Below are 12421 nucleotides of genomic sequence, written 5' to 3' on the forward strand. Positions count from 1 at the left end.
CTTCCGGAGTGGTGTGCTTTACTGTACATCGGTTGATCATTACAGTACTTCATGTGTGCATGTTCAGGATGTACGTCTTCTGATGGCGTCTCTCAGAGAGTCAAGGGCATGTTTGGATGCCAGCGATGATGAGTAATAAAACACTGTGTCTATTATTGTGAGGAACACAGAGTGAGGATGACCCAGTTGTGTCGGGACCCCGTCACAGAGCTACAAAGCGTCATATGACCACCCTTGGCCATATTCAGAGCATTTCAAAAAGGACCAGAAATTATTTGCTTCAAAGGAGCCTGTTTTTTTTTTTCCCCCCTCCCTGTTTCGTTTCTTGAATGATTCATTCTGAGTAGCACCTGACAGAACACAGCGCACATACATTACTCAGCCGATGTCGTCATGGTTGCCATGGCAACGCGAGACCTTGCCTGTTTTTGTTCCGCTCTCGTTGTTTATGCGAAGCATATGTTTTCACGCCGGACTATATGGTGCTTATCTAAACCTGCTTATTTCAGTACTGTAACCTGAAATAAATAATTTTTTTTTAAAAAAGCCCGGACCTCGCGTGCCTGGGTGTATTTCCCTCGTCCATGGGAAGGTTGACCTAGTTTTATAGCGGTTGAAGGTCTGTGAAGTATGTTTCTTTCCTCAACTGGAAAAATCCAATCAAGTGTGTCACTCCTCGGCTGTGCTTGAATATACTAAGCATACTGTGGGTAATATCGTTATTTGGTATAGATGGTAGGGATGAGTATAGAACAGCTGCTCAACTTCAAACTGGCCATCAATCAGATCGGATCAATGAGGAGCATTTCTGAATGAAATGTGTATTTGCACATCACTTCCTTTCACATGCTTGTAATGCTTTCTGGTGACATCAGCTCCCATGATGCTCTTCATCCACCGTATATTGTAGGAGCTGCAGATGAACAACAATATTACTTCAGAAGATTTCAATTGTAGCAACCAAGAAGGAAAACTAGTTTCATCTGTAAGCAATACTGCCCTACAAAGGCAAAAGTCCTTAACCTGTTAACCTGCACCCCCGCTTTTGAAAAAATCCTAAAAAATGGCATAATCAGACTAAAACTGTTACAGTTAATGATTCCTTTGCACTAAAGTCATAAGTATGGCATCATTTGAAAGCAGACACTTGGCAGTTTACTGTAAATTCAAAATTAGAATTATTTTCATAATCAAAAATAGCTATAATAAGCTTCAAAGTTTTGTAAAGTTATTAGAAATATATTTGAATGAAATATCTTTATGAAAATAAAACTGAAGTTGGCATTTTAGCAATCTAGAAGTGCACTACAGCTGAAGCCACATGTTATATTTCAAATCTGAAGATGATAAGTCTAAAACACTGAATTGTATTAAATGTTTTTCAAGATCATGTCATATGATTTTATTTTGAGATTTCTCTAAAATGTGAACTGATGTTTATTGCCATCTCTTCTGAGCTACCATTCAGTTTATTGTCTCTATTGTTTTGAGGTGCAAACTGCCCATTCAGTTCCAGTCTCCCCAGAACACTTTCACACCTCTCTGGCCTGGTTATGGCTCTTATAATCTTAATTATTTTGTCTTCATTGTAATCACTGACGACTCTCTATTCAAACTGTTCTAATCAAACCTCATTTATGATCAAACTTCTCACTTCACCTTCTAAAGTGCCTCAAATGCCGTTGTTGACAATATAAACATTTCAGCTGGTTTTTAATTTCAGTCTATTCAAAATTATTAATAAAAATAACGTATTTGCCCAGGTGGCAGGTGCATTGGCTAGCTAGCATGTTAGCTTAACACACAATCAAAATACAATAAAGATTAAAACCATGTTTTTTCTCCAAAATTACTTTATATCACAAGTGGGATGTTTTAAATAACCTTCTGTGGTCTCATTTGGCCTCATGAACACAGACAAACCATACATCGTAGCGAATGTGTGTTTATTAGTCTTCAAATGTCTCTATTTGCATGTTTCTCGATCTCAGGAAGCTTTTATTATGGACTTCTATTATGGCACATGGTATCTTCTTCGTCTGTCTGTACCAAATATGGACTACATGTGCACAGAGCGCCCTCCGACTGCCAGGATGAATTGAAAACAACACATAAGAGACTCAATCGCTCATGATTAGGCTACATCTGCGCATTTTGAGGAAGTATTGAATAAAAAATACTCCTCTGTTTAGAAATTTGACACAGACATATGAGAATCTATCAATATGTCTCCTCATCTGCACAATTTTGAACTAAAAGCCCTGAGGGATGTTGATTTGTCGCGAGTCTTCGTGAGGAGAATAGAGGAGTTTTTTTATGAATGAGATCAGCTGAGGCTCTTATTACAATCAAACAGTACCGACGCGGTTTTCATATTCATAACTCCTGACACATATTAACAAATTACTGTCACTATAAGACTTTGAGAATAAAACAGAGGTAAAAATGGAAGCTTGACTCTTAGATCTTTTAAATGATGTAAAGTTTGTCACTTGTAATTACTTACATCTGACAGTCATTTGAGCTAATTTAAACAAATAAAGCTTGAGGACGAGTGCGTCCTCAATCCGGTTAAGAGGTTTAACTCACCAGAGTGTGAAGCTGGGAAAAATGACTTTAAAGTTTTTTTGTTGTCCAGCCAATTGTATGACAGGTAGGACGCTGAACATTTGCAGAGTAGTTGTCATAATTAATATATTTATCTACATTTAAAATTTTTTTTAGCTCAAACTTGACCTTTGACCCTTATTCGGAAGTTACTGTGTTCTGCCTTTGCATTATCTGCTAAACAATAATGGGTCATACAAAAGCAAAAAACCTTAACTTCTAATTTATTGATCATTTTGACTTTATCACTCTATACAAACATTTCTATGATAACAATGATAGTCTTAAAATAACATTTAGTGAGTTCTGTCTAGTAAGGCTTAATATTACACCAATAGAATATTACAAAATAAAAAATAATGAGGCTACAACTGTACTGGATCATTTTAAAACTTTATCATTGTACTTAATTGAAGTAAAATAACACTTTAAGAGGTTAATAAAGTAACCTTCCACATATATTTCTTACAGTTGAAAGGTTTGATTTGGCTATGCCAGTAATATGTAGACGTCGTTTCTCAAATACCATTCACCCTTTTCTGACAAAAAACATATAGGAATATGCTTATATCTGATGACATTGTGTGTATGTTTTCCAGAATTAATGAAAAAACTGGACAGAATGGAAAATGTATTTAGTACCACATGCATGTACATAATATACAGTTCTTGCTCACAAATTTGACGTGATTAGGATTGATTGTCTTGATATATTGTCAGTTTATGACAGTTTACAAAGAAGGGAGTCTAAATACAAACTGATTTTAAGAAATGTATTAAATTAACAAGAAAATGAAACGAAAGAATGTTAAGAGGAGAATAAAATGAAAAATGCTGATGTATTTTGGCTGTGTGTGTGTGTGTGTGTGTGTGTGTGTGTGTGTGTGTGTGTGTGTGTGTGTGTGTGTGTGTGTGTGTGTGTGTGTGTGTGTGTGTGTGTGTGTGTGTGTGTGTGTGTGTGTGTGTGTGTGTGTGTGTGTGCGTGCGTGCGTGTGTGTTTGTGTGTGGACTGGTAATCCCTACATTATGGGGACAAAATGTCTCCACAAAGATGGCAATATCCGAAATCCTCGTCCTTATGGGGACATTTTTTGGTCCCCATGAGGAAAACATCTTATAAATCAGACTAAGTGATGTTTTTTGACAATGTAAAAATGCAGAATGTCTCCTGTGATGGGTAGGTTTAGGGGAAGGGGCAGTGTAAGGGGATAGAAAATACGGTTTGTACGGTATAAAAACCATTACGCCTATGGAAAGTCCCCATAAAACATGAAAACCCAACATCTGTGTGTGTGTGTGTGTGTGTGTGTGTGTGTGTGTGTGTGTGTGTGTGTGTGTGTGTGTGTGTGTGTGTGTGTGTGTGTGTGTGTGTGTGTGTGTGTGTGTGTGTGTGTGTGTGTGTGTGTGTGTGTGTGTGTGTGTGCGCGCGTGTGTGTGTGTGCGTGTGTGTGTGCGTGCGTGTGTGTGAGAGAGATAGAGAATCACAAGAGTCCGGAAATCAGTCCACAGAGGGGCTTAATTTATCCCTATTCTTCAACCTCATTGAGGTTTCTGACCACCAAGGAGCTCCAGAAAAACCTATTATATTTATTTTCACTTTATTTAAGTTTATGGGTGTGGCAAAAGTGCTTCAATTACATATAGGCATAACACCGTAACTTCAGCGCGGCAAAAATCTTAACGTTGGTAAAATTTGCTTTCCCTCTGCTTTTGGAAGTTATGGGAAAAACAGCATCCTATTTTTAGCAGAAAAGAACAAAATTGACTCAAAATTGATATTTTTCCACATGATAAAAACTGATTGTTCCAAAAATGGCAATAACTCATTTTTGACCAAAATTGAAGTTAAGGTCTTTTGCCTTTGCACGGCAGAATACTTCTCTAATGTGGACAGAACTTGATTTTTCTATTACAAATTATTTATTGGGAATTGATTGGATCATAAAAATGGGTGTATGCAGCCAGGGCCGGATTAACATAAGTACACAAAGACAGTAGCCATATTTTAAATATTTGTTTAATGGCATATTTTTATGAAAAGCATCACCGATATCAATATTATTGATATTGAATCGGTCTCTATGAAATTTCAGCCATTAATTATAGGTGTTCAGCATTACAGTATAACTGAAAGCTGAATTTTAACATTCATTAGGCTTTAAAAAAAATACTATCAAGTGAACTTAAAACAATTTTTGCATAAGCCCATATAATAAATGTCACTTTTACCTTACTTGCCCTGTTAAAATGCACAAGAATTTTTTTTTTTACCCATGTAAACTTTCAAACAGTGCTTTAAAATTAGGTTCAGGTCGGTCTAACAGGTAGGATACAAACAGAAATTGAATAAAGTTATCAAAGTTAATCACGTCTATACTGCATAAATTATAATTTAAATCGATGAATCCTTATTGAAGTTATTCAGTCAAGAGCAGTGTGAGAGTGATTTTCTCTTTGTCTTTTGTTCTTTGATTGACTTTAATGACAGACAGCAGAAGGTTTAATAGGCTGCTGTCACTTTAAGAGCTGAAGCACATGACGCGGATCTGACACACATCGCATTTTCTCACAACTCTTTATATTAATTTAAGACTTAATTTAACTCATTTAAGACTGTGTGTGCGAGGACACTCGACAAAACGTTAATTTTGGCTTATTTTGTTTTGTTCTGTCCGTTCAAGCGTGGTCTAAAGCGGCTTTCGAGTGTGTGTGCATCACATAGAAAGGAGATTCCCAGAAATGCACTGCCTTCTCTTTTGTGTCTTTTTGCGCTTGAATGGTTTAAAAGCATTTGCATGAATAAGAGCATGATCATATAATGTAACACTAGCCAAATGATGAAGGGAAAAAAACGGATGCTGCATTAATTGTTAAATCATTTTAACACACTAAACTGAAAAAATGTATCGCATTCGTTAATTATGAGAGCACTAACTTACTTCATTCTGGTGTTTCAGGGTGATGAAGAGTCCAACTTGGGCCTTCCCATAAGCCCCTTCATGGACCGCACGGCACCCCAGTTGGCCAAACTACAGGAGTCCTTCATCACACACATCGTCGGGCCTCTCTGCAACTCTTATGACTCTGCTGCCCTCATGCCTGGGCACTGGGTCAACCCTCAGCCCAAAGAGGGCGAGGATGCCGAGGAAGAGACGGATGAAGAGGAGGAGGAGGAAGACTCACCGGAGGAAGACTCCTCCACCAGCTCAGAGCTTTCCCGTGAGTTCACATTTTTCTCCCTCTCATAATTTGCAGATCAAGTACAATATCCGATCGAAATAAGGCTACATTGTCAGTTTTTGGGATTGCCAACCGCATTTACTTCCAGGTGTGTGACTGTGAACATAACTGTATTAAGGGCTCATATACTGGCCGTATTTATCATAAATTATGATCACAGTCTTTATTGCTCTGATTGCCCAATCGGTAGAACCATTTCACATAGACATATTAGACTAAATTGAATTTAAAAATGTTTCTGAACATATATAATATCATATATCATATATCATATCATATCATATATCATATATCATATATCAATCATATATCATATCATATCATATAATAAATATATAAGATCAAATATGTATTTGCATTTATTTAATTAATTAATTTGTCTTTTATTTATTTTATAAATATTAAATATGATTTATGTGGATACCAAATTACTCAAGATGAAATAATTACATAAATAACGAATTCAATAAAAAGCAATTTAAATGTACCAGTTTATTCTGAAATAATTAAATTATTATTAATTAAATAATTAAATCAATAAATAAATAAATGTATCTATTCATTTTGTAAAATTCCATTAAAACAGAACATTTATTGTTTAATATATTTCACAATATCCTCTTTCACACACAACATTATTGTGTTTAAATATCTACTTTTTCATAACATAATGTGCTTTTTCAAAAAGCCGTTTTTCATAGGGTTAAGCAGACACGTTGCATGTCTATTTTTTATAATTATTTACATTTATATGCAACATTTCTCTACAAAAATCGAATTCATAACTTAAAGTTGTTAGTCAAATAAGAAGCTGTAATTCACAATACTATATATTTTTAAATAAAATGATAAATTGTATTTTTGCATTTTTTTTGTTTAATTAATTTGTTTTTAGAATGTTTTATGTATTATTTTTTACTTTTACATGCAACATTTCTCTACAAAAATGTAATTCATAACTTAATAAGCTGTTAGTCAAATTAGAAACTGTATTTACAATACAACATATATATATATATATATTAGGGCTGTCAAAAGATTAATCGTGATTAATCACATCCAAAATAAAGGTTTGTGTTTACATAATATATTTGTGTGTACTCTGTATAATTATTATGTATATATAAATACAAACACATTCATGTATATATTTAAGAAATATTTGCATGTATATACTGTATATACATTTATATAATTTATATTATATATAAATATAAATATTTTATATATATAAAAATAATACATTTTTCTTAAATATATACATGCTTGTGTGTGTTTTTATATATAAATAATAATTACACAGTACACACACATATATTATGTAAACACAAACTCTTATTTTGGATGAGATTAATCGCGATTAATCTTTTGACAGCCCAAATATATATATATATATATATATATATATATATATATATATATATATATATATATATATATATATATATATATATATATATATATATATATATATATATATATATATATATATATATATATATATATATATATATATATATATATATATATATATATATATATATATATATATATATATATATATATATAAAGCGATAAGATATATTTTTGCATATTTTTTTATTTAATCATATTATTATTATTTAATCAAGTAAATTATTTAATGATTAATTAGATTTTTTTTACTTTTACATGCAACATTTCTCTTCAAAAATGCAATTCATAGCTTCAATCTGTTATCAATTAGAAACTGTATTTTCAATACTATATATTTTTTGGCTTTTTTATTTAATCATATTACTATTACTTAATCAAATCAATCATTAATAATCCATTCAAATTTTGTATTGATTATTTTTGCAACATTTCTCTAAATCATCACTTAAAGCTGCTAGTATGACAAACCCTTTAACACTCTCTTTATTTCCTTTTTTCGTAGAGAAACCAGCACCCAAGAAACGACGGAAAGTGTTCTGCCCGATCACCCAGCACCTGCTGGAGAACCATGAGATGTGGAAGAAAGTCATCGCAGAAGAGTCCCAAAGCCAGACCGAAGAGGAGGAGGAGTCCACATGCCTCAGTAACACCCCTGAGTCAATCCTAGCCATTGATGAAGAGGAGGAGGAGCCAGGGAGCAAGGAGGAGCCAACAGACGACCAGGAGGAGGAGTCGACAGAGGAGGAGGAGAGTCCTGTACCTGAGGAAACAGATGGAGCGACTGTAGCGGAAGCAGACGGGACTGCGAAACGAGACACAACAACTGTAGAAGACGATGCGGAGCTAATGGGAAAACGAGAGGAAACTGAAGACAAGGATCCAGAATGAATGACTTGCCGGTTTTAGACGGGAACATTGTCTGAAAGCTTTTTATAGGCAAGCGAGACTCCTAAGAAATGGTTGCCAGCACATCACTTAGACACAACACTGTAGATGCTTGGGGAACATGTGCCTAAAGGAAACAGGGTGGGAAGGGGTTTGTGGTGAACTATTAGCGGTAGACTCTCCCGTAAAGTGAGGTTTGAGGCTAGAATTGACCAGGACATAGGGTTCTCCTAGGGGGGGTTTCCTATATTTTCTAGACGTTATGTTGGTCAGTTTTGCAAGTCCTTCTGGCGAAACACCTCCAGCTGCACCTTAACCCCCCAAACTACGACAGGGGTCCCAGTGACCTGCAGCTACACAAGTTTTGCAGGCTCGTCCCTTCTCCTCGACAAGCGTTTCCGAGGAGCTTAGTGTCAAAGTCGGGAAAGCGAAATCAATCCACCATGACTCTCGCCAGCTCACCAATCCCATCATCCGCAAGTGGACGAACGCAAACGTCCCAGAAACAGCATGCATTTGTGAAAAGGCTACACTATATGTTCCCGTGCGGTGTCACTGCTCTTTCTTTTCCTTTCCAGAGGTCCTTTCTATTGCAGATGTCCCATTTCCGAATGCCCGTCATTCTCTTCCCTCGGCATTCCATTCGTCCATGAACTGAGATCTTGCGTTTCTCAGGATCAGACTGTTTTTGGATAACGGTACAAGGATTCATTGGTTTTTACGGACTTTCTTGCAACTTTTTAATCTTTTGAATCTTGATTTGTGAGGACAAAGGGAATCTTTAGTTGTTTTTTAAAGTGTAATTTCTTAATGGCCTTTTAAACAATAGCCCAATTGTTGTTTTACCAGGTGATTTGATATATATATATATATATACACACACATGTAGCACATCACATCATTCCTCTCGTTATCATTTGCTCTCCGAAACTTTGCGGACAGCCCCGTTTTTCTCCCCCCGTCTGTTCTTGCACTTAAGCTTCTTAGTAAAGTTTTGAGAGCCGACTAAACTGCTCTGGCAAGTTTCACTGATCAAAAGCGCGGACTGGAGCGCACAGGAGAGCCTCGGGCTCCCGCATTCCCCCGCAGTCGCATGTTCTCCCTCAAAACAAGGCCGTGGTTATGCTTCACAGTCGTCTCACGCAGCCGCCGCCGTAATGCAGGCAGGCATGTGAGTGACTGCGAGCTCCTCAGCCCAGGGGATGCCGTACCTCTCACATGAGCGGACCCGGAGACCATGTGCCGCATGTGAGATACGGGCACCGGTTGACACGGCTGTCCGCGCTCGCCTTTGATGTCCCGAACGAGGCAGATTGCTCGTGACGGCGAGATGAAACACTTCTGCGGGCTTAATCACCTCCAGTCCGATGTTTAATCAGGCCGAGTCCAATGCCTTCAGTCACTTTGAAGGAGAGCCAATTAAAAGCGCGGCGGTCATGTGATTTGGACCCATCTTTAAAAACGTCCCCTTCGATCGCAATGCAGAGTAAGCCTTAATATTATCAGGCAACGTGGTGCAATGTAGTTCAGCCAATTATTTAAGCAATACCGACCCTATGTGTACAGTACATTGGTAGCGTTTCCAATTGCACTTTCTTTTTGTTGCTGTGTAACTATCACACAGCTCAAGCGTGTGTGTGTGTGTGCCAAATATGACTTCAAATCCATTCTCCCTTAAGTATGAAAACACCATTTTTGTTGTTGAAGCTGCTCTTTGGCGGGCCACTGTCCTGTAGAGTTTAGCTCCAAATTGCCTCAACACACCTGCCTGGTTTCTAGTATGTGTCGGAAATCGCCCCCTATACCCTCATTCACTGTTCCCTACATTAGTCCACTAATATAGTCCACTTGAGGGAGTGAGTGAGTTTGGACACTAGTCCCGCCGCTTTTGAATAGATTTTCGCTTTGAAACTTTGCAAACTGGCATCTCCAGTAGTAATGAACTCTTGTCATGGAAACCTTAACTTAAACAATTTAATAATCAATTAAAAAGTAATTTAGACCTGTATGATATTACACTGTACACTCACTGGGTTAAAAACAATCCAAGTTGGGTTGAAAATGGACAAACCCAGTGGTTGGGTTAAATGTTTGACCAACGTGCTGGGCAGTTGAACTATCGTCTAAAAATGACTATATGGCTGGCTTAAAATGAACCCAAAATATGTTGTAAATTAAAAATCAGACACATAATTACTAGAGGCAACAATACCAATCAAAAGGTGAACATTTAGTTATTAATAATTTAATTTTTTGTGGTTTGGGAAATGGATGGATGGATGATTCACCCACAGACGCCATCTTCTGGTCAAATACGGGACTTTGTTCGGCACGTCCCTTACAGTGCATTGTGGGTATTCTCTAGCTTATTGCGGTGCATTATGGGATTGAATGAGTGCACTCGATAGCGTCCACTATGGTTTCGGACACCACTAAAAATAACTGTCGCCTCATATAGTGCCCTATTTAAGGGAATAAGGGGTGATTATCGGACACAGCCCTTGATGTGTTTAATTAGGGTTGAAGTGGAAGGACAGTGGCCCTGCAGGGGCAGGGTTGGACAGCCCTGCTGTAACTGGTCTTCTTAGTAATTGGAGGAGCATGTATAGGCCATGTGTGCTTGTGAGTGTGTGTGTGTGTGTGTGTGTGGCGGCAGTATGAGTACTTTTTATTTGTACATGGCGCCATTTTTATTATAATTCTGCATTAGGCCGTAGATTTGTAACCCCCAGGCCAGAGATATTAACCCTTTGGTGCATGATTTATTAAATCACAAATAATAGTCTTAATGTTTTTATTACCCTTTTTTAAAAAAAAGAAAAAAAATTAAATCCCAGTCTTTTTCCAAAAATAACGCATTTTGAGAGCGTTACTGTCCACTGCAATAACAGATAGTAGTTGTACTTGCTGCATCACTTTAGTTTGCCATTTTGAATTTGTTCTCATAATAAAAAATAGAATATAAAACACAATAATGTATGGATAAGTGTGAAAGGTCTGGCTTTTAAGGATCTGTGCACTGTTGTGGACGTCATGCATCAAAGTTGTTCTCGCTCTATCCCAGATAACATAAATATCAAATGGTCTCTAATCGTTCGAAACGTCCGGTTTATTAAATGTTTTTTCTTGGTTATATGAACATTGCATTTGATCATTTTGCAAACGTTACAAGTAACATTTAAAAACGTTCCGGGAAAAGAGTTCCATGAACGATACACTGTAAAGCCTAACGCTCAAAATTGGTTTGGATTAATTGGTTTGAGTAGAGCCAACTTAAATTAAACAAATGAGTTCAATCAAATGAACTTTTATGAGTGTTTGTAACTTTCTTTTTCTTTTGCGTTCACAAAACGGACAAATTTTAAATAATCTGAATTGTTTTGAGTTTTGTGAACTTTTAATTTAGACAAACTTAAATTTAACTGAAACTAGGCTGGGATTTCTATTTCCCAGCATGCTTTGCAATGACACTCGAAAGGGAGAGTAAATGCTAAAATGAAGTTATGTAATGATTTTTCTGTTAGATTAATGTCAAATTTCCACTACTAAAAATGTTTTAAGTTTTAAGTTAAATGTATGAATTAGCTTACTCAAATATTTTACGTTAAGAGCAATTAAAAAATTCTGCCAGTTCTGCTTAAACTGAATTTTTTAACTTAAAAAAATTTGATGTAACGGATTATCTCGATTTTTTTTTTAGTTTTGCCAATATATTCGGATTTACACTACAGTGTATATAAATATTGTTTTTGTGCTAACGTTTTGAGAACATGATCATAGACCAAATAACTTAGAACGAATGCTCTATTAAAGGTGCACTATGTAACTTTTCTGTCCTCTAGAGGTCGCCTATTCAAAACAAAGGCATAGTTTGATGACGCCACGTTTGAGCGCAGAATCTTGGGACATGTGGTCTTCAACTCACAGCCAGTGGGAAAGAAAATCGGCAGAAATCGGCAGAAATCATGTTCATGGATGTGATTATTAATGTTACTGTAGTGTGAAGCAGAAGCAGGAGCGAGTGTTGTGGAGCTGAGGAACCGCTGGAGCGATTGTTGATAAGATGAACGCAACACACGCCTTGCGAGCAGCGGGACTTTTATTATGACACTTCCGCTTTTCTGGTCATGAGTATGAGGTAACGCAGCTCTGTTTATTATATTAGATACATCTGAGTGTGTTGAAAATGACGTTACTCGGCGGCTGCTATGACACTTGTTCACACTGCAGTGATAGTAAAGCGTTTCTGCAAAATAAAACCGGAAACTGAGGG

At 36.6% G+C, this 12421-nt stretch overlaps 1 protein-coding gene across 2 annotated transcripts in view; it reads left to right on the forward strand.

Annotated features, from left to right (window-relative positions):
* Nucleotides 1-10994, forward strand: part of pde3a (phosphodiesterase 3A, cGMP-inhibited) — a 164074-nt gene extending 153080 nt beyond the window's left edge. For both annotated transcript variants that reach the window (XM_079817227.1, XM_079817228.1), the window contains exons 15-16: nucleotides 5565-5826; nucleotides 7766-10994. In XM_079817227.1, coding sequence (XP_079673353.1) covers nucleotides 5565-5826; nucleotides 7766-8151 — 648 coding nt within the window. In that variant the 3' untranslated portion in view covers nucleotides 8152-10994. The remainder of the gene's footprint in view (nucleotides 1-5564; nucleotides 5827-7765) is intronic.
* The last annotated feature ends 1427 nt before the right edge of the window (nucleotides 10995-12421 follow it).

The sequence above is a fragment of the Gobio gobio genome (assembly GCF_949357685.1).
Source record: "Gobio gobio genome assembly, chromosome: 5".
Lineage (NCBI taxonomy): Eukaryota > Metazoa > Chordata > Actinopteri > Cypriniformes > Gobionidae > Gobio > Gobio gobio.